Here is a 21,332-nt window from a genome sequence, read left to right as displayed (position 1 = left end):
TCTGCTGTGGGGATGATGCATACACTCTCATCTTGGGTGGGAGAAAGAATAAGAACCAGTATTTGGCCCATCAAACTGAGAGGTGGAGAGAAAAGCCTCCAAAAAACCACAAGGGATAGATGGCTGGCAAGAGTCAGCATCAAGGTTCATTTCTGGGGTGTTGGCCTCCTCTATAGCCTTGTTGAATTCATAAAATGTAAAAACAGTACATCAGTAGCAACTTCCTCCTCAGACTGGACTCTGATCAAGGTAAATCAGGACCCATGCCCTTTTTCTGCATATTTCTGAAATCCTCAAGGATTTTTTTTAATGGGGGTCTTCAGTAACTGAACTGCAGAAAGTTTGAACAACAGCTGCACATCAGCTCCATTTGAGACTACAGCAGAAGCCAAAAAAGAAATCATGCTTACTTTTTCTAGTTTTGGGGGGGGGGGAGGGGGGCAGGTGAGGAGGGAAAGAGTCTGCATAATACATTAGGGGCCAGTGGTGGTAGTTGTCATTTTGGTGCCACAGTTCGTTTCCAAAAAGATAGCTGTGCAGGATGAAGTAAGTGTTATCCCTCAGTTTCTCTAGACTGCTGACAAACATTAGCCTGGTCTCCAAAGCTGATGGAAAACAGAAGAGAAAACACAGTGTGTGACCTTCCAAAAACAGGCAAAAACTTTGGTTCTCTCTAGAGGATACTCTGGGAAGAGTGGAGGATAAATGGGGTCTGCCAATCTTTTCCATCTCCATAGGTTAGGAAAGCAACCAAGGTTGCCAAGCTTAGGTTAGCAATAACACAGAATCTTCCCACCACTGAGGGGCTGCTTGAAGCTCGTGGGAGAAGACAGGGGAAAAACTGTCATGTATGTCTTCTCTCCACAGACCCAAGAGATCAGGGTCAGGACTTGGTAACAGTCTTGCTGGAGGCTTTGCCACAGAGATCATCAATACTGTGTAAGGTTTGCAGGGCCCATCATGTGCTGTCTGACCCATCATAAATGCTGGCCTTCATAATGGGGAACAGAGTGTCACTGGGTGCCTGGTACAGACACTCATGGTCTGATTTTCATCATATCATGAAATGATGCTTTGTACTGAGCTTTCATGCATAGTTCCTTACCTTAAGTAGTTACATTTTCTACTAGTGAGAAACAGACCATATGCAATAAGCTATTATCCCACCAATTGTATTGCCACAATCATTTACCAACATTTATTTTAAGGCACTGCTGTTTCTTAAGAGCCCTTGCCTCTATTAGAGGACAATAGAAGTCTGAAATCAACAAAATACTCCAAAGACAAAGTCTCCTTCAACAGGCACTGAAGCAATAAATACCTTAGGAAGGGGGAAAGTGTGTTAACTAGTTTCTAAAACTATTGAGAGCTCTGCCTGTGAACTCAAAAAATACTATTTCTCACATAGTTCTAGAGTCTTAACATGCAAAGTTATACTAAAACAGTATTAAAACTTCCACGTGGTCCACCCACACAAGTGGAGCAGTCCCCTCCTACCCCTCTGCAGCTTCCAGCCTCAAATATCCTGGCAAAAAATGGTCAGACAAAATAGGTGACTTATGTTTTTATTGGTTCCTCCAGACTATGACGACATTTCCTAAAATATTGAGCCAGGAAACTATTAATGCCTCTGAAAAAGTGGAAAAGGTCAGGCTATTTCAAAGGGCATGTGGTTGCTAAGAAGCCTTTGTTACAGATGTATAGGCCATTTAAAATTCAACTGATAACAACAAAAGCATTTAGCATTCACATAATATTTCTAGCTTTAAGGTTTATTATGAATGTATCTGTAACACCTCTGGTGTTATGGAAGTATTATTCCTCTTCACTCTTTTAATAATTTAAATTAGAAGGCTAAGCAGCTTGCCTAGGCTTCTGTAAAGTAGCATATCCATTCCAAGATAAGAATTCCCCACAGATGTGCACATGCTTCCAATCTCAGGCTGTTATTGGAGGGAGAAATGGAAATAGCCTCAGCTTATCAGCATTTAAAAAAGGAAGATCAGGAAGATTTTCTAGATTTATCTCAGCTGAGTTGGCCCGCATTTGGCAGTACAAATCAGGTCAGGCTTTTGCAGGTGGGATCAGAGCTTCCTTAAAAATCTCAGAGTGTTTTACATAAAAGCACTAAACCAAAGAGTAGTCTATCTATCCGGACCATAGCATACTGCATGCAGGACAGAAAGAGGGATCCTATGAAGGCCCCACAAAACCTTCTGATTTTCTAGTGTGCACCTGATGTATACACCTCTTTGTTTTGTCTCCTTTGTCAGTAAGTCCAGGAATTATCCAGAGTGACATAAAGGACTTGCACAAAAGCCTTGAAAGTAAGGATGCTCCAAAGGCATCACCACTTCATTCATGGCCAGATTAATTTCACCCTCAAACCCATTTCTGATCCCGACTGCACTAAAGTATGCACAAAGGTCAGTTCCCTAACACAGGGGTGGCAAAGCAGATTTAAACCCAATCTGCCTACAGTAGACATTCAGTATGATGCATTTTAGACAGAAGAAAGTGGTGAGGCATCCTTGCAAGGAGTACAAGTCACCCTGCTCTTACTCTCTCAACAGCCTCACTCATCTGTCAAGTACCAATCAATCACAATCCAGTCACACCATGAACACTGCAGGTAGGAATCCCACTATTGCACAGTGCCATCTCCTGGGCAAGTAACATTGGAAAAAAAACCCTTAGGCTTCCCTTCTCTCTGGCAGCAGCCAAGGTTCTAGCCTCATCTCCCGTATGCTGGCAGGGCAGGCATCACCTCTGTTCTCAGAAGGCAGGCCATGAATTGACGGAAAGAGGAGCAGGTTGTTTCCAGCACCCACCTTGCAATGTGAGACTCCACAGCCTGCTTTTGAGAGAGGAGATCTCTGCACTGGCAAGTGCCAGGCAAACCCATGGGCTTAAGTTCACTCTGGGTTGCTGGCTAATCACAAACTAGCAATCAGGGCTTCCTTTTCAACATCCAAACGGGAAATGGGAGTGGAGGAAGTGAAAGCTCAATAATTTCTTGCATGTTAAAAAGTTACATGAGCCGCTCCAATAAAAAAGTATTTTCGAAGTGAACTGAAGCCACACTGCCCGCCCCAAATGCAGGCATTTATCTTTAAAACCAAGCTGTGTGTACTTCAAAATAAAACAGAAAACAGTTAATTCACCATAGCTGAGTTTCCAGGACAATAGCCATGGACTTGAGGATCCTACCTTATTGTAATCATAAACATTGAGATTACAATCCCCCAAAAAGAGGCCATAATCCTGGTTTGTCTCTCGAAACATTCAGTGGAAAACCAGGATTAGAAGGGTAACTTTTTAGTTATCACAAACTGTTAAACCCATAATGGCCTCTGACAAAGAAGCAAGAAAATCAGACTAAGATCACTTTCTTTCCACTGTCTTTTAAGGCTCCTGCACTCATTGGCTCTCCATATCCTGTAATATCTACCTGGCCACACAGTAAAGGATCAGGAAAACTGGGAGAGAAAGAAAGGACACAAGAACCCTGAAAGGCCTGACAGAGCACAGGGCTCTCAGGACTCCATGCCTAACACAGTGCCCTTTCCATCTCCAGGACACTATGTCACAGCCCCTGGCAAAAGTGAAAAGCCTAACACACTTGTAACTCGGTGCTATCATCACTGCAGGAGGAAGAAAAAAAGCTTTGTGCAGCTGTTGAGTAATTCTCAGGAGTTCAAGAGAGATGAAAGGCCAGTCTCTTGGTTGCCTGGAGATATTAAGACAGATTATGAACAAAAGTAAGATGACTTATATGGGTGGATGCAGACTGATGTTTTGAAGGAAGAAAATTGCCCCAGGACTACAAGGTAGAACTCCTTGTTTTTTATGGATATGCCCAGCAAAAAAGAAACATCACTCGAGAAGCTGTAAGACTCAACAGTCCAAAAGAGGTGATTTAAGAGGGCGGCATGAAGAAAAGAACAAAGGCAAAGGAATTTGGAAAAAAAGCTGCTGTCAGTGTATCCACTGCATAATCTCATTATCGCTCAGGGATGCTCACAAGAACAGACATATAAAATAGATAGTTACCATGGCCCACAGTAAACTGGCTGAAGTAAATAAGAAGCTAAATCTGTGTGGGTGCATGTTCTGCATTACAGTGTGAAGGCAGGCTTTTTCCCTGGTTTCAGCAGTAGACACACAGGCAATTCTAGTTCCAACAGAGCATTTACCATAAAATGCTGTCTGTCATAAGCCACCTCAATGTACTTGTTATACTATGCACATGGCTGGAAAAGTGGACCTTATGGTGGACTCTTGTATTATATTGCTCTGAGCAACAAAAAAAGGGAAGAAGGTCTGTATCACAGGTGACCTTCCAGCCTGTAGCCTCTGAGGTCAGATCCCTTTTCACAGCAGGCATTCCCTGTTTCCAAGGTAACAGAAGGTCGATCAGGTATCTAATCAGCCTGGGTTTTAGACCACCCATTAGCAAACTCTCCTGGAATTTTGAAAGCTAAAAACAGTGACTGTGTAAGACTGCTGGGTTTGGTGGGGGGGTTGTATCTTTGTTTTTTTAAAACTTATTCACAGGTAGGTGTTGGAAGCACTGATAATCTTTCCGAAGACTCATAGAGCTACCTTCAACTCCAAGACTTACAGTATCAGCTGTGTCCAAGCATTTACCTTCTGTGGAGTCACTAAGCATGTCATTCACTTCTCTCTTAGGATGTTTGTATCCAGGGCAGAAATGCCACTTCCAACTACATGAGAAAAAAACACGATGACTTTGCAGGACTGCTGCCTGCTCCGTTCCCAAAATGACGGCATCTGCCAGAACATTCAGGTTTCTGCCCTGTGATGCTCCAGCAGGTTAGTTGTCTTCATTCAATTTCTATGGTACCAAATGTTTTTCTTTAAGCCAAGGATTTCCAACTTTCCTTCTCTCTCCTCCCCATGAATGGGGTGAGAGTTTCTGGACAAAGCTACTTTGGTAAGGAGTGCAGAGGAGCTCATACCTGTTTAGCAGCTATTGCTGCCTCAACAGTCCACTGCCAAAAAATGGAGGAAGAATCTGCTTGCTAATTTTTAGTCAGAGACCAATTATTATCCATGTTTTCCTTGCCTACCTTCACACAACATCCAAGCTCATGTATTCCATCAGGTTAAGTGTCCAGACACCAGGTAGCTGTTAAATAATACTCAAGAATTATTTCACCGTGAGATGCTTGTACTGAATCTCCTCCAAAAAGCTTTTTATACATTGCATATGCTACTTGTTTGTTGCAATTGTTGTCTCAAAGCAAAGCAAGAGCTTTTGACAAATACATGCATGAGATCATCCAGACAAGGAGACTGTATATTTGAATAGGTGTGGTAATACTTGACAAAATTGATTATCTTTTTCAGTCTGTCTTCCAAAATTAAGATCTTCTTGGATGATGAACTCAGGGGTTCCCAAAGCTTTGTCAACAGAGGGCAACTTAATGGGTGGGACATTGGGCTAGGGGCTGTATAACAAAAACTAAACTGTATGACAGTGTAGAAAACCTACAGTTTGAAAAATCTTCTAACGGTCATACTTAGCAGCTTTCCAGAACTCTGGGAGTCTGAGGCTGGGATGCTTGTGAGGAAGATAATTCTTTGTGAGGTTTATTTCCTCCTCAAAGGCACATTTCTGAAAGTTTTTGAGATGACTACTGGGTTCTGTGTTACACAAGCAGAAGACTGACAAGGCAAGAGCAGACATGCTCACCTTTCAATTTATAATGTCTTTGTAAAAGCCTGTAAACTCAAAACAGGTGATAAGTCTTTATTGAGAAAGCCTCCAGCTCTAGAGGCAACTCACTTTGTATTTGGGTGGTGCTGGAGGGGAAGGGGCTCTTAAGACTTTTAAAGTTTATATTCATAGTCTGAAGGCTTGGAAACGTAAGATTGACTTTTAGTATTATCTAGAATACCACTCTCATTGTGGTCTTCTTGAGTTACCAGCACCATGTGGTTTCTCTGTGCCACAAACACACACAAAGAGGGAATACTTCTGCCTTGCATAACCTCTGCAAGCAAGTGACAACCTACAGAGGGAAAAGTAACAGGTCTGGAGGTATAATGCCCTAAAGAACTGTCAGTCTCTATTCATATCTCTTCAAGAGGAGGTGACAACTGTAAATTGAATCTAAGATTTGAGCACAAAATTGTGCCAGTCAGATGACAAGTCAATCCTGAAAAAGTAAGATAAACAAGGTTTTAGGCTTACAGGCACTCTCCTGCACTTACACTTTTTGTGGATGGCCTCTCATTCCCAGTTGCACACAGAATCAGTAAGAGATGTTAGCAACTTGTTCTCCAGTCTGCAGGGTTGGCAGAAAGGCTTCCTCAGCTGGTATGCATGTGTTTGCTATTGACAAAGCTGCAGCTTAGTTAACTTCAGGCAAATTAAAGGAGAATGTCTACCTTTGTCCTTAGGTACAAATTGGAGTAACAAAGAATTCCCTTCCACCAACAGAAACTACCGCAGGAATAAAATATTAAATCTTTCTCAGCAAACTCTGACTTTCAGTTCAGATGTTTAGAGGGGAAAAACCACCAGCGACATGAAGAAGCAAACAAACAAAAATCTATGGAATGTCCTCTCTGCTCAGAGCTAAGAAAAGGTCTGCCATACAGGGAGACCTGGCGTCAGCCCCACACTTTCCCAAGACACAAGGGACTCCATCAGGGTGTAAAAACTCCAGTCCTAAGCAAAAAAAAAAAAAAAAAAAAAAAAAAGTCTTTTGTCTCTGTTAGTTTGGCAGCCCTGCCAATGAACAGCTCAGGTTCTGGGCAGGAAAGCACGTGTTGGGTCACGTACTCCTGTTCTGCTGGATCACAGGCCAGGGGCTGTGGTTGGGGACCGCGTGACAACAAGAGCAGTGCCCTGCTATGGTTGGGGCACCTTTGTTAAAAGGTCTCCTGTCAGCAGCAGGCATGACTGGCTGGCAGAGATCTGGCTTAAATTGGAGCAATGTCCTTTTTGCTCCCCATGCCACATGACAGGCGTGGCTGGTTGGGAAACCAGGGCTCATGCTGCCCCAAATAAATACCCGCCCTGCCTGCGTACGTATTGGGAAGGAGAAAAGCAGCTGCCCCTATTGCAAAATGGGTGTGCTCCAGGTTCAGCTGCGGGGGGGATAGGGAGGCCGGGGCCTCACATGATGGTCTCATGTTCACTGCATGCACTGGTCACCGAGTCAGGTAACCCTCAGAAAGGTACCATGTCCCCAGGGAACAGAAAGGCCAGAGGAATATTACTCCATCTTTTGGCTGGAGGATCAGACAGTGGGGCCACACAGGGAAGTCACGGAGCTGCGACAAAGGGCATGCCCTGCAGCAGGCTTTCCACACTGCAGCCAGCCAAGGAGGCTGCATCTCATATGGGTCTGTTTAAGAAATACAGCCTCCGTGTTTTCCGTGTTTTATCTCCTGATCAGGAGTTAAACAAGCCAGTCAGCCTATTGTTCTTACCACATGGTAAGTAACTAGCTACATGTAAACAAAACAATTAAGCTCCATAAGGAACTGCTTGCCATTCAAAGCTGAACTAAACGTTACATTTTGTTTCGGGAATCCAAATATGGTAAATTACTGACAGTGAACTGTATGACTATGGGATTATTCACTGCAGATAAAGGGTAAGTGGAACAGGCAGCACAAACTGGAAAGTCACCTTTCTTCTTTAAAAAAGTCACCTTTTCTTCTTTAAGGGTTGGACTTGATGATCTCTGAGGTCCCTTCCAACCCGGCTAATTCTATGATTCTATGATTCCTCTTTACCTGTCATTAACCATCTCCAGACTGCCTCTTGGTGGGTATCACCTTAGCATTAAGTAATTCATGATAACAGGCACAACAGAAATAAGCTGGCACAGATGGCATGTTATTTCTCTAACCCTCTTGCTTTTCAGTTGCAAAACCACCAGTCTACATCACTACTCCTCTAGAACACCTGTGAGTTAACCTCTTACCATCTTTGGCAGCGAGACAATTCACAAAGGGATAGCACTGCACACAAATACACACCAGCTCATTAGTTTATTAGCTGTGCCCCTGTTGCATCTAAAAGCCCAAGTAGGTATCACTGTCACATATGTGACAGGAACACATATGGGGAAGAATCAATCCCCTTCCAAAAGCATGCAGGACCAGAAGCCTTGGTACTGTAAATCCAATAAACACATGCAACTTGAAAAAAAAACAACAAAAAACAAGTCTCCCAATGCTAAGCTGTGTACATGTCCAGCTTTGCAGGCTGAACATGCCTATTTCAAATATTTATAGAATGTAGAAGCCTTGAATAGACAGCATAGGGGAAAATAAAATACAGAATACACTCCTAATTCCATTAAGGAAACCTATAAAGGCAAAAGTAAAAATGCATTCTGTTACAACATCCACCAGAACATCCACTTTTGGATTTTAAATATACATGCTTTGCTCCTTTGCAAGGGACAGAGCACTGAACAGGCAACCATGAGAAGTTGTGGAGTGTCCTTCTCTGTAGACTTTCAAAACCTGCCTGGACGTGTTCCTGTATGGCCTGCCCTAGATGATCCTGCTTTGGCAGGGGGATTGGACTCGATGATCTCTAGAGGTCCCTTCCATCCTATGATTCCATGATTTAGCATCCATCCCCAGTTACAGACCTGCACAGCAGTTGTCTGCTTTGTCTGTCACTGTGGGGCAGAATGAACAGAACTGAAGCAGGAACAGGATTGAGGGAGGAAAATCAGCAGAGCTGGGACAGGACATAGTGGGGTGGGTACTGAGGCAGAGAAGTCCCAGCACAACAATGGGAAAGACAGAGCCTGGAAGGTGACAGCAGGTTCCAGGATAAGCTCACAAGTTTCACATCAGAATACTGGGAGTTAAAAACAGTCATGGTGCATCTCCCCATTCCCTTTACTCATGCTCTTCCAACCAACTCTGCTACATGTTACCTATGTTTGTGCTTGCCTAGAAGCATCCCAGCCTCCTGATGAAGTTACTAGAACAACTTTAAATTTTGAAATACAGCTAGGCACAGGTTAAGAAAACAATCTACAGTCTGTAGTACTGCTGCACACGCTATCCAGGGAAGGATGAATTACACCATTTTGTACAACAGTCTGGAAAGGACATTGGTAGACTGAAATGACCCATTATGGTGGTATTATTCAAATGACATGGGAGAGTGGGACATAGGCCATGCAGACAGTCTCTCTAGGATGTGAACAGAAGCAGCACAACTTTGCACATAAAAAAAAAAGAGGCCAAAACCACTTTAATTTGGTTTGGTTTTTAAATCCTGAGTGTCAAAATGGGAGGGTGAACCATATGCATAGAAATACCCTTAAATTGCTTCCTTTTCAAATATAGCTGACCATCAAATTATTACCTCTTACCTCCTATATTCCTTGCAAATACTTATTTGGCACACCTTCAAAGCTGCCTATGTACAATGGAGGATCACTGAGCTCCCTATATAGGACATAACAGAACCAGGAACACACAGAAAAAGTCAACTGGTTTGGAATCGGAAGTACCCTTCATGTGCTGCTTCTCTGTTCCTCAGGTTTTTACTCTTTGCCCACTTTGAAGTGAATCCTAAATCCAATAGAGACAAAAAGGTCTAGAGTTCCTTCTTGGGACATATCTGAGAGTGGGATATGTTGAGAAAGGATGAAGGACTGAACTAGGGCTTGTTTGGAGGCACCTAGGGACCTGGAAAGTTTGGGACTCATCCTATGGGAAAATCAGGTCTTCCTGGTCAAGTCAGAAAGCTGTGAAGAACTTTACTTCCAAGTCAGGGATGATGGAAGTAAACCTGAAACAGACCATAAGATAGCAGCTGTCTTCTAGCCTCAGTGAGACTTGTGTCTACAAAAAGGTCTCATCCCTCCTGCAGCCAACACAGGAACAACAGGTGTGATCTGCAGCTTGCTGATAACTGTGTAATTGTAATTACAAGGATTTGAAATAGGGAAGTCTGCTTCCAGACCTGTGCATGGACTAGAGAGATGCCAAACCTCAAGCTTTCACCAAATAAGCACAGCTTTCAAGAGGTTCTGCTTGTCCTTCGGACAGTTTAGCATCCCTCCTTCCCAGTATGACATTTCAGAAAAAGCAGGAGTGCAGGTGTATGGCATTCAGAATGCACTCTCCAAAATGTGCAAATGTAGTGGAAGTGTTAGGTTTACTCTCAGTCTTTACTTAAACATTTTATTTCTCTGCCTCCTCTAACCTCTACACCTTCTTTCAGTATCTTAATCTTAGCTCCGCTAACCATGCGCTCTGCCCTTTTCTGCTCTGCCTTCAGTCTCTGTAGTTATCCTCACAACAGGCCTTCCTTCTTGCATGTTATTTTCCCAGTAACACAACAAAAATCTTAACACCAGTCCGATTTCATATACAGCACAGTCGATTTTAGTTTTGCACTCCTCATGCTTTTTCCTTGAAATGACACTGTTCACAAGCCCTCTGGGACATGGCCTGTTCAAAGTTGAACTGTGCCCAGCAAAACAGCACCCAGATCATCTTGACTGGCCCTTCAGCATGCCCTGGACAAAGGCACTTAAACCCTAGTTGGTTAACTTGCTTCTTAAGAAGCTGTCACCCTATTCTACCTTAGGATTTGATGGTTTAGGTCAAAGCATTAATACAATACTGTGTCATCTCCCAGGACAATAATCGATGCAATTTTCTTCAAGGTCATTTTGCCAGCAGCTTTAAAGGCGGTTGAGGAATTCCACCTCAGATCCCAATCAAGAGGCAAAAGTGCTCTATCAAGGAAAAAATCTTCCAAGGTGCAGAGCAAAAGGCCTTTAAATTTCATCCATAAACAAAACAAAAAAAAAGGTTAAATGCCTACCCAGCTCTTGCCTCTGCAACTCAGAGGACTTTGTAAGCACTTGCATACCATGGTGTTGAGCATGGCAGTAAAACATAGAGAGATTGTTTAAACAAGCTAGGACCTGGGCATCCTGTTTCTCACGGCACCATCCTCATAACATAAGACTGCTGCCAAACATTACAGTAGGAATTTCCCACTGAACCTAAGATGCGGTTGACAAATACCCAAAAACAGAATAAAAATATTTATATCTTAAAACATGTTGTCTGAGTAAATAAGATTGTCATTGGCTCTCTGTTAGGTCCTGCTTACCAATGCACAGGCTGAAGCAGACATAAATGTTTACAGCAGTCACTGATGTGCATGCATACATTCCCCTTGGGCTGTCCTTCCCACTGCTGTACCTGGCAGGAGCAGAGCAAATCCTGGGCAGGATGACAGCTGCCTGCTTATGCCTAGAAGAAGGTAGTGACCCAAGTGCACTTAGCAGATGCTGAGCTTCTCAGTCACAGCTGAAGCAAATCATTCCCACACTGTATGCAAGCACCATGCACAGGTGCAACTTTGAAATCTTTTTCATGTCCTGAATGCCAGATGTATTCTGATTGCGGCAACAGCGTAATGCCTTTCACCACCCTTCATAATTGGTTTTATGGAGCCAACTTCTGCTTTCAGATAATTGCATAAAATTGAAATAAAACAATCACGACCAAAAATAGTTAGTGGTTAGACTTGTTGCTTTTAAGTAATCAGCCCCAATTCTACTCCTCTCCAGCCCTCACTGCAAGTATTTAAAGTCCATCACCTCATTCCACCACGACCACTCATCTTTCCCTTTACAATGCCCATGTGCACAGAATTCACTGTGCCATTAACATGAAAAACTAATCAGCCATTACATTAGTACCCTGTGTCACATTTGGTCTACACCAGCATTCATGTTTAAAGGCATGCACCTTTAATAACTCAACACCTTACAAATATATGAGGCTTTTAAAATGTACCTTTTAAAACCAAAGTTATATGACTTAAGGTTTCTAAGCCTACATATATCCCACCTACCTGTAATCTGGAATGATATTCTTTAAAACTCTTCAAACTGACAACTGAAAATCTGTAAATTGTAGAAAGCCTGCATTATTTCCATCCCACACAGAAAAATAACTTCTGTGTTTTAACTTTGATAAGTAAACACCAAGACATTAAAATAATGATGCCTGCGCTAAGGGGCATTTTTTTCAGGTGGCACCTTAAATACAGTAATATTCTAACTTCTGGGGAATTCAAATATGTAAGAATAATTTTCAGATGGAAATTGGGCACAAGAATCCTGTTTCAGTTTAGCACCTGAGTCCATGACTCGTCCTACACTGAAGGTCTGAGACATCAAGACAGCAGACCTAAGCTCCTAACATCTGAAGTCCTCTGAGATAAGCACTTGCTGTCCTGGTGGAAGCACATCAGATGGATTAATTCAGCAAATTTCTTCTTATAAGACAGCACCACTGATAGGAAAAAATCTGCTATCTACTGGACTGTTTCACAGAGACCCAGCAGCAAAAATCAATTAATTACTGCCTTCTAACCAGTTAGTGGTGGTTTTATCAATACTGTGTTTTCCTTCTTCCTTTAATTCATTTTCTCCCCTTTTCTCACTGCCTGAGAGATACCAATACACACAGGATTTGTATATCTAGCCATACAAACACAGCAATGGAAGAGAATATGCTTGAAGAATGGCTAAACTGCCACTTAAAGTGAAAAAAAATGGATTTGCTTTCCCTCAAGTAGTCATAGCTATTATTTGTAACAGCGATATGCAGAAAACATTAAGGCAGATATATGAACTTCAAGCTGATGATATGCCGCAGTTCATTACATCTGAGGAAGTGTTGTTACAGGGAATGCTGGAGAGAGCATTTTGATATGGGCCACAGGACTGGCTAACACCAGTTTCATTGCTCAATGTGGCATATTTTTCCTATTATGTAATGCTTATTGTAGGTATTATAATGATACATAGCTGAAAGCCATCAGTGAAGGCTTTCACAAGGGACCGTGCAAAGAAAGCTGATCCTATGATAAAGAGACAGCACCTGATGGTTTTTCCTTTTACTCTGTTGTACCTTTTGGTGGCTGTTAAATCAGTATGCTCTGAGCAGATCTCCTAGCCTCACCTGCCACCTTTTTGATACCATTTGTTTGACCAAATTTAGAAACCAGCTGCTGGGAGAAGGGCTGCAGCCTCATCACTTGTTGAGGGTCACTAAAGAAGGAGGTGGGAGGGAGGGGAGGTTTCTGCCAGGTCACCTCACATCATTTCATGCTGCACAAGCACCATCGTTTGCAGGACAATTTCTTTCAGCATGTGCAAATTCCAAAATGATTAGAAAACAGACTAACTAGCTGAGGCAAATTCAGGGAAACCTCTCTAAATATGAAACCGTATTAGGTGGCCTTTTATTGACTATGCCTAATTTAAGGTTTATATGTCATCAGGGCAGACTTGCAGAAATCCTCATGAATGCAGTGTAATCAAGCTTTTATTAAAACTAGTCAGACTTTTTCACCAGCAAAGCCAAGCTTTCATTAGGAACCTTTCTCTGGTTACTCTGTTTAACTTTCTAGATTTACAGAACTCTATCAAAATTACCTCTTAAATATTTCAGACTGAATTAACCGATACCTTCCAGGGGGCCATTTCTCACCAAGAAAAAGTGCACTAATTTGGGTAGTTTAGGAATTCAGATCTTATTTCTCTTCTTCTGAGGAACCTCAACTGTGCTGACAATGAGAAACAGATGAAAAAGAATTGCTTCCAAGTCCAACCTCAGATATTCTAATTGTATTAAATGAATATTTAATTATTTTAAAAAGTAGCGTGAAATGCAAATGATAGTAAACAGTTTAATGTCTCAAAATCCCTTCTGTCACTGAAAGACCACAGAGGTCTAAGAATCTACACCTAGTGGAATTTTAATACAATAAAAAGGTTTGGCTTATTATTTAAAATAAAGGTGTAATTAAAAAATTGAGCACTACACTTCAAAATAGCTGGCTATACAGTTACATCACCAGTTTCTTCATAAACCTATTTCCTGGCCAATTACGCTAAATTCAGTACCATATTACTACAAACTGCTGAATTGCATGTAGAAGTCTGCCTATCACTTCTTTAAAATACCACAATTAAGAGATTCTTATTTTAACCTCACTGTGCAAAATATAATTTTGCAGCCCCTTATAATTCCATCATGAAGTCACCACAATTGGTCTAAAATGTAGTATTTTAAAATTTAACACCTCATTTTGGGGAGTGAAATATTTGCATCTTGTAAAAGGAGACAGAAGCAGCTCAAGACTTTTTGTCCTTAAAAACAAGTTTTTAATACAGTGAAAACAAACTAAACCACCAGCTCTTTAAACCAAACTAAACACTGAACTTAATCTAAGTGCCAGTCCATTTTGGTACCTGACAACTTTGACAGTGCAGATGCACACACAGTGTGCAAGGTGTAGGCTGAACATCAGCTGCACACTGTCTCACACAGTGGAAAAACAACAGGACTTAGATTCCAAAAAAAATTGGCCTGTTTGCTTATTGATTCCAGGTGATGCCTCTTCTTGGTTTGCCTCTGATGTGCCTTCTGGGCTACCAGGAAGGCAAGTTCCTTGAAGCAGAGATCTCAGTAAGGTCATCCCAAACATCAAATGCAACAACAATGATACACAAGCAAATAGGAGAGAAGATGAGTCTGGAACAGCCATCAGAATAAAATAAGCAAGACTGAGGCTCAGCAGACAATAAGAGATCAGAGACATAAATATTGGCAGATTAGCATCAAGCTCAGCAGTGGAAGCAAAAAAGAGAGATTTGCTATTCTTTCCCCTGAAAGAATTTGCTATTCTTTCCCCTGCTTTTCTGCTGAAAAGCAGTCAAGCTTAGAAGATTAACTTGATTAAAGAACATAACTGTCATTATAATATTAGCCTTGCCAAACTTGAAGGTCTTAAAAAAGGCAAACTTTAAAAAGGCAAAATCAGTGCCTAACATAAGAAATTAACAGGAAGCACACACTATTTATCTTGCACCCAACGCTGAGAGAGCAGGCAGGGTAAAATGACAGAATTCTGTCCTGGTATGAATGTAACCAGAAAAGTTGGAAAGGAGGAATAAGCTGAAGATGTTGCAAGCCTGAAGGAGGAGAATGCAGAGCTCCCAGTGCATGTAGGCAACTAACACAAGTCCAAAGGCAAGTCTGAACTGGAGACACTGCTGTAGCTCAGGAACAGGAGCAGGGCAGCTGTGAATACAAGAACACAGTGCACTTGATTAGCTCATAACCTATCAACCTCATTAGTAATACTCATCTGGCAATAGTGACTCTCTCACAGTAGCATAAACATAGTGCAAGAGTATGAGGAACTAAGTGCTTGGTGGAATGAATGTCTTGAGACCTCTTCATGCATAAGAAAATTTTTTTGAAAGCAGAAAGAGCTCCAAACTGGGCAGAATCGGAATACTGCATCTCTTTGATTCATAAAGTTTTACAGTAGCAAGGATAAGCTTTAAACAGGGCTTTACATATCCGAACTCTACATACTGAAGGACCAAAAAAAGTTTTGGCTGCAAAAGATTCTGGAGATGCTGAAAACAAGGGATACAGCAACCCTGAGCTGTCATAATTTCTGCAACCTCTAGTTTTTTACTAGGGTAAAATTTGTATCTACTCAGGCATTGAAACAAAATTACAATTTAAAACCAAATTAGTACCATACAGGATCCATGCTCTTCAGTCCCAAGTATTTGTTCTTCCTTCACTCAGTCCTTTTCCAAACAACTATGTGATGCCTAACATAGGGGACTTGGGGGCATGGAAAACCACACAGTGGAACTTGTCTCAAAACAATCAGTTTCAGCTCCAGTACAAGACCAAATCTTTACACAACAGTAACTACTTCGACAATTTCAGGATGGTTGTCAACTACAAGGGCATGAAATACTAGTATTTAAATGAATGTCTTACCATGTCCAACTCAGGAACTCAGCACGTGGAAGTTAGCATCTGGGTAAATGATGCTTGTGTATAAAATGCAGTTTGCATCCCATCTGTGCTACAAACTCAAACAATGTGGTCAGTCAATACTGATTTTTGCTGTGCTTGTAGTTTTGGTAAACCCAGTGTCTATTTACCTACCTCAAGACTGAGAAGATATCAAATACAGTTGAAGATTTTAAGATAAATGATTAGATGTAGACAGGAGGGCTAAAGAGCCCCACATTATACAAATGTAATTTGTGCCACAGAAGCTTAGAGGGAATTGGTCAGGCTGCCTGTGGCTCTGCACAGGCTTTTGTGCACAAATGACATTTTGATAAACACTGCACCCATGCCCCAAGCAATTATAGATATCCTCAGAGCTACTGGAAGACAAAATTGATGGAAGGATGAATCATAACCCCAAATGGGCAGTGTCACACTGCTGGGACAAGTCTGAACCATGACCTCAGTTTCACTCCCAACGTGACAGTGTAATACAACTCCTGTCCAACCTGTGCATCTTAACAAAAAAGCAAAAGTCTACACAATAATGTAAGCAGTACTTCAACAGATGTTCAGCTCACAATACATACATTCTGCTGGGGAAATAGGAAGGGAATGAAATAATCAGCCCAAGGATATGCTCCAGTATTTCTTCACTGACTTTTGCATATGAAGTCTTGCATCTTTTCATTGTCTTAATACTCGAGGTAGTTTCCATCAACTAAAAAGGAAAAAAAACCCCAGCAGCCCAGAAGAGAAATATTTGGCCTTGCAGCTAGTTGTGTTTTTACATATAATTAAAAAGTTGAACTGAAAATCAAAACCAGCTAATTTATACTGTGGATAATGTGGTGCATAGTCAAATATGAAGCACATCTGTGAGCTGTATTTTCTGATGTAAAAGCTTGGTGTGCATAGGAATTCAGACTTCAAGCCTAAATATTTTATAGAGCGACTCAATTACATAAGACATTCTACACTTCTCTGTTATGAGGGCTGAAAAATTGCCAGTGAACTTCTGGTCTGTAATACCTTGTGAGGACTCCACATTACAGTAATGTTAGAAATGTGGCAAGTGAATTTAGGAGCAGTCCTATCAATTAAACTCCATTATGATTTAGACTGAAAGAATATTTGTTTTCAACAAAATGTTTTTCACAAAAATTTCTTTTCACAGGCATTCATAGTAGTCTTAAAAGGGGTGAAAATGTCCTGATAGCTTGCTTCTGAGCTGCTATGATGCAACTTGGGCATAAAGTCATTAAAACTTGGTGTAAATAAGTGGCCTTTTCATAATTTTAATTGTTTCTTAATTAGAGAATAGACTACAGTGCATGTGTGATGTATAACACAAATAGCATTCTTTTTGACAATTGTCAAAATGTTCAGCTAAACAACTTAGCATGTCCAAAAAAGAAAACAAACAACTCCACAAGAAAAACCCCACAAAAAACAAGCAAAAACCCCCAAACCTTTTAAAAGTACCCAAATGCAGTTAGACTAGTAAAGCTATAAAAACCAACAGAAGTTATACAAAAAGTCTAATTTGAACCAGGGAACCAGAACATTCATCTTAGTATGTCTTGATTCTTTGGGTTTATATAAAAAGCTGGCGAGGAATTAAAAAAGAGAGGAGATTTGCTTTCACCCAATTTCAAGAAAATTAATTTTTTTTTGAGAAACCCAAGGGCAGAATTCATGGTAATGGAGGTGATAAGGATAAGTCAGCTGACTTTGTCTCAGTGTACTGCACCAAGTTCAGCTTTCAGGAATCCTATCCAAAGGCACTGCTCTCTTTCTCCCCCTTTTTGCCAAACACTGATGGTGTGAGGACAGGGAGAGATGTGCAAGACCCTAAAGAAGGGAGCTTACAACTAAATGGTATTCTGTTTTTAATTCTGCATAGTAAGCTACCTTTTTAAACTTTAATACACCCCATATTATCATATATATCATATGAATTTTTAGTATGCATTATGCCATCACATAAATTTCCCCTGCTTGCCTCAAAATCTCTGTCATTGTACTGGCCTCAATGCCCAGTGCCACTGAGCAGTGCAATGTAAGTTAGAAATTTTCTCTTATGCTCAAGAACTCCTGTATTTCTTCTGTGTTCACTCCCTTTTCTTATTTTTCCATTAAAATAATTAAAAAAAAAAATCACAATAGACTTTCTCTTATCTTTCTACTCATATACTAAAGCTTTCTACTCACATTCTAAAAAGTACTGTCACCTATTATGTATCAGTGCAAATGACACAAAAATAACGGGCTCTGTATTATGCTTCTAGCATAAGTAATAGTTCAACTATTGTAATCTTTTGCTTTTTCTCTAGAATGAAGCTGTAGAGGTCTCAGTACATATTTAAGTACTTTTTCTTTCTTTTTTTTTTTTTTTTTTTTTTTGAGAAAGAGAGAAATCTATAGCTCACCAATTTGTCACTCCTAACTTAAAGGGTGGAGACCCATGGTAGGACAGACAACAGCTACAAGTAATAATCCATCACCAAGCTCTGAATTTAGAAGTACAAATAAAGACTTGTAAAGTCTGGAATTTGGAGGATCAAGAAAAGCAAAGCAGGGAAAATAAAAATAAAAAAGGCAAAAAATGACCACAGCTGAAGGAAGACAGAATATATATGGCAACACTGAGCTGCATAGTGGGAGATCACCAACTCTGGCATTAAATCCCACAAAATCTTCCACAGCACATTCAGGTTTGTTCTGAAAACTTGACAGCTGTATGGGAATTATTAACATGAACGAGTAAGGAAGCAGCTGCTTATTTAAGTAAAAACCCAGAAAAGAGTGGAATCAAATGCCTGTCAAATAAAATGTCAGGCTTCTCCAGCAGGAAGACGACTGCAACCTTAAACCCCCAAAGTAGGGTTGAAGTGCCTGAATATCTCAATGGGGCACAAAAAGACAGGAGGACAGGGCTGCTGCAGCAGCTGGGACTGAAAAGCAAAGAGAGCTATGATCGTTTCATTCTAGATTTATCAGAATGCAGAATTGACAGAAAAACAGCAAGGCAATGATGCCTGGTGCACTCTGCAGATCACAATCAGACAAAGGCCTTAAGCTGGCTGCCAGCATTTGAATAGTTTTGAGACATTTCAGAAGACTATGTGATTCCAGCAGACCTTTCTTTAAAAAAAAAAAAAAAAAAAAGAAAACCAACACCATTAGCAGGCGCTTTTTATAGATGTTGAGTACAGTCAGGCTTTGTTTGAGAGAGCACTGCTTATTCTGAAATAAGCAGGATCCAGACAAAATTCTTCATCAGTTCTCTGAAATAAGCAGGATCCAGACAAAATTCTTCGGCAGTTCACTGCATTCTAACAAGATCTTTGCTTAGGAGTCTTTGGACTCTCATATCTCCACTGTTTTGACTAAATCCAACTTGAAAGAAAAGTCAGAAGGACCTAAACGAGAGCCAAACTTATTAGCTAAATAGACTGGGTGATGTTAAATGGAGACTCACTTCAGGACAAAGTAGTATCTCAAAAACTTGTACCTGGATTCTGAGCTGTGCCCTCAGTGTGACTGGAGCCTAGAGGAAAAGCTATGAGGCAGCTACTGTTAGGATGCTCACCATGTGCAAGAGGGCAGCCACAAGCACTAAAGAGAGTTGTGCTCACAGTTTTGACCAAGAGGAAATGAGACAAACAAGAGATGACGATCTGTGTGATGGGAAAAAAACCCCACAACCTCAGCATTCCATCTCTAAGGGGTGACAACTGGATGGCTTCAAGATTCCAACATAAGCCAGACAAAAGCATTTGAAAGACTGATGAGACCACACTACTTACTTCACTAAAGACACACAGTAGTCACCAACTACAGAAATCACAGATCTTTTTTTTTTTTTTTTTCCCCTTGGTCAAAAATTGGAAATAGTTACTCACTACCTCTGTATCCTACAAATCCTAACCCCTGCAAGGAAGTTTAATCATTTGCAGCCAGTCCCATCTGTTCAAAAGGGCTCCGTTTCTAAAGGAAACTTGTGATTTTCATAACATTTTTTTCTCATACTGAAGTAGGCCATTAAAATCTCTCTACCTTATTACATGCTCCAGTACACCAAGAAGGCTGACCACAGGGAAATGGATTAGATAAATAGAAATACTTTTGTTATGACCTAATTTAAGGGTCTTAAAAATAAGATGACTACTTCAAAAACTGCAAGGCATCAAAAGGTTTAAAAATATTGCAGAGACATGAGAGTGCAAGATATCTGGCAAGTATTGATAGAGTAACATTTAACTGGAATGAGAAACAGGAGGCATTCTGAGACACATGGTTACCATTCACATAAATTTATGGTCAGGGCATTTCTGTTACTGTAATACTCTTTGTACCTGGAGCCATATGCAATGGCTTGTTCTTTTATGAGCAATGTCCATTTATGTCATAGTGGTGAACATTAAAGAAAGGTCTGAATTCTGAATTAGCTGGCTGCCAGCACATGAGATGAAGGTAGTAAAGGTTCTGCTCTTTGTAAAAGGAATAAACAGCCCTGGCAGAAGAAATCATATAACTTTTAAAAGCTTCACAGTCAGCAGTTGAAGAGATGGATAGGAGACAAAACATCATCCTACGTGCAATTAACAATCAGCCTAATACAGTTCAGACTACACTTTTAAGAAAGCTGCCTAAAGTTTCTATCAAACTAATGAATGTACTGATTCCTTGATTGCCTTAAATGTTCATTTGTGCATTTGCACTAACACTGACACTTCATTAGCATTATGGGCTGCTCTAGAGGACACTTTCTGTAATCCACTTCCTATCATGCAGTCAATGGTTTCCTCTTTCCTTGAACAGAAATTTAAGATGAACAGTGCAAAATCACACACACAATATCATCTATATTGCAATTCCCTCATTAATTTCACAGCTTGCATTATGTTCCATGTTACATTCCTACTTACAGAAGCACTTAGACATCACATCAGCCTGAGTTATAAAACTACAAATTATAAATAGTAACAACTTCTCCTTATCAGGCAATAGGTCTCCAATATCCCAAATATGGTGAAGCACTTTGTAAACTAGAGAAATAATGAGTTGTAGTAAAAAAAAATCCCAACTCCTAACACAAACTGCTTTTCCAGAAGGTTTCTACCTCTACCTGTACACCAAATTCACCTCATTAAGGTGTCATGGGAAGAACTCCTCAGCCACACAATTCTCAGCTCAGTCTTTTGAATACTGGGTATGATGCTTGACCTCCTGAAATAATTCTTTACTCCTTGGTTTGCCTGGTTTATGGCTTATCCTAAAGGCATTTACTTCAAGGGAAGAAAAATCCTATGCCTAAATCCAGAGGAAATGCTACTGCCATATCCCTAACCCAAGCTTGTTTTACCTCTTGCTGCTCTTTTAAATTCCACTGCATGTGTTTGCATCTTTGTTGTCTCTCACACTCCATTTGCACAGCCCAGCAGGGCACT

The 21,332-nt window shown here is 40.8% G+C and overlaps 2 protein-coding genes across 7 annotated transcripts in view; one reads left to right on the top strand and one right to left on the bottom strand.

The window, feature by feature from the left end:
- CMSS1 (cms1 ribosomal small subunit homolog) overlaps positions 1 to 21,332 on the bottom strand; it is a 226,931-nt gene that overhangs the window by 70,688 nt on the left and 134,911 nt on the right. Inside the window, exons 1-2 of one of the 5 annotated variants that reach the window (XM_071758678.1) lie at positions 6,241 to 6,636; positions 5,094 to 5,152 (exon numbers count right to left, since the gene is read on the bottom strand). The exons of the other annotated variants lie outside the window; for them this stretch is intronic. Of the exons in view, the coding sequence (XP_071614779.1) occupies positions 5,094 to 5,106 (13 nt within the window). The 5' untranslated portion in view covers positions 5,107 to 5,152; positions 6,241 to 6,636. Of the gene's footprint in view, positions 1 to 5,093; positions 5,153 to 6,240; positions 6,637 to 21,332 lie in introns of those variants that run through there. 5 annotated transcript variants of the gene reach the window in all.
- Positions 4,693 to 21,332, top strand: part of FILIP1L (filamin A interacting protein 1 like) — a 147,995-nt gene continuing 131,355 nt past the window's right edge. Inside the window, exon 1 of one of the 2 annotated variants that reach the window (XM_071758586.1) lies at positions 4,693 to 4,836. The gene's annotated coding sequence lies outside the window, so the exon portion shown is untranslated. The remainder of the gene's footprint in view (positions 4,837 to 21,332) is intronic. The other variant, XM_071758578.1, reaches the window with a different exon arrangement.

This window comes from Heliangelus exortis, chromosome 1 (assembly GCF_036169615.1).
Source record: "Heliangelus exortis chromosome 1, bHelExo1.hap1, whole genome shotgun sequence".
In the NCBI taxonomy this organism is placed as follows: domain Eukaryota; kingdom Metazoa; phylum Chordata; class Aves; order Apodiformes; family Trochilidae; genus Heliangelus; species Heliangelus exortis.
The sequence above is the reverse complement of the archived record's forward strand: the minus strand, read 5'-3'. Positions and strand labels throughout refer to the sequence as shown.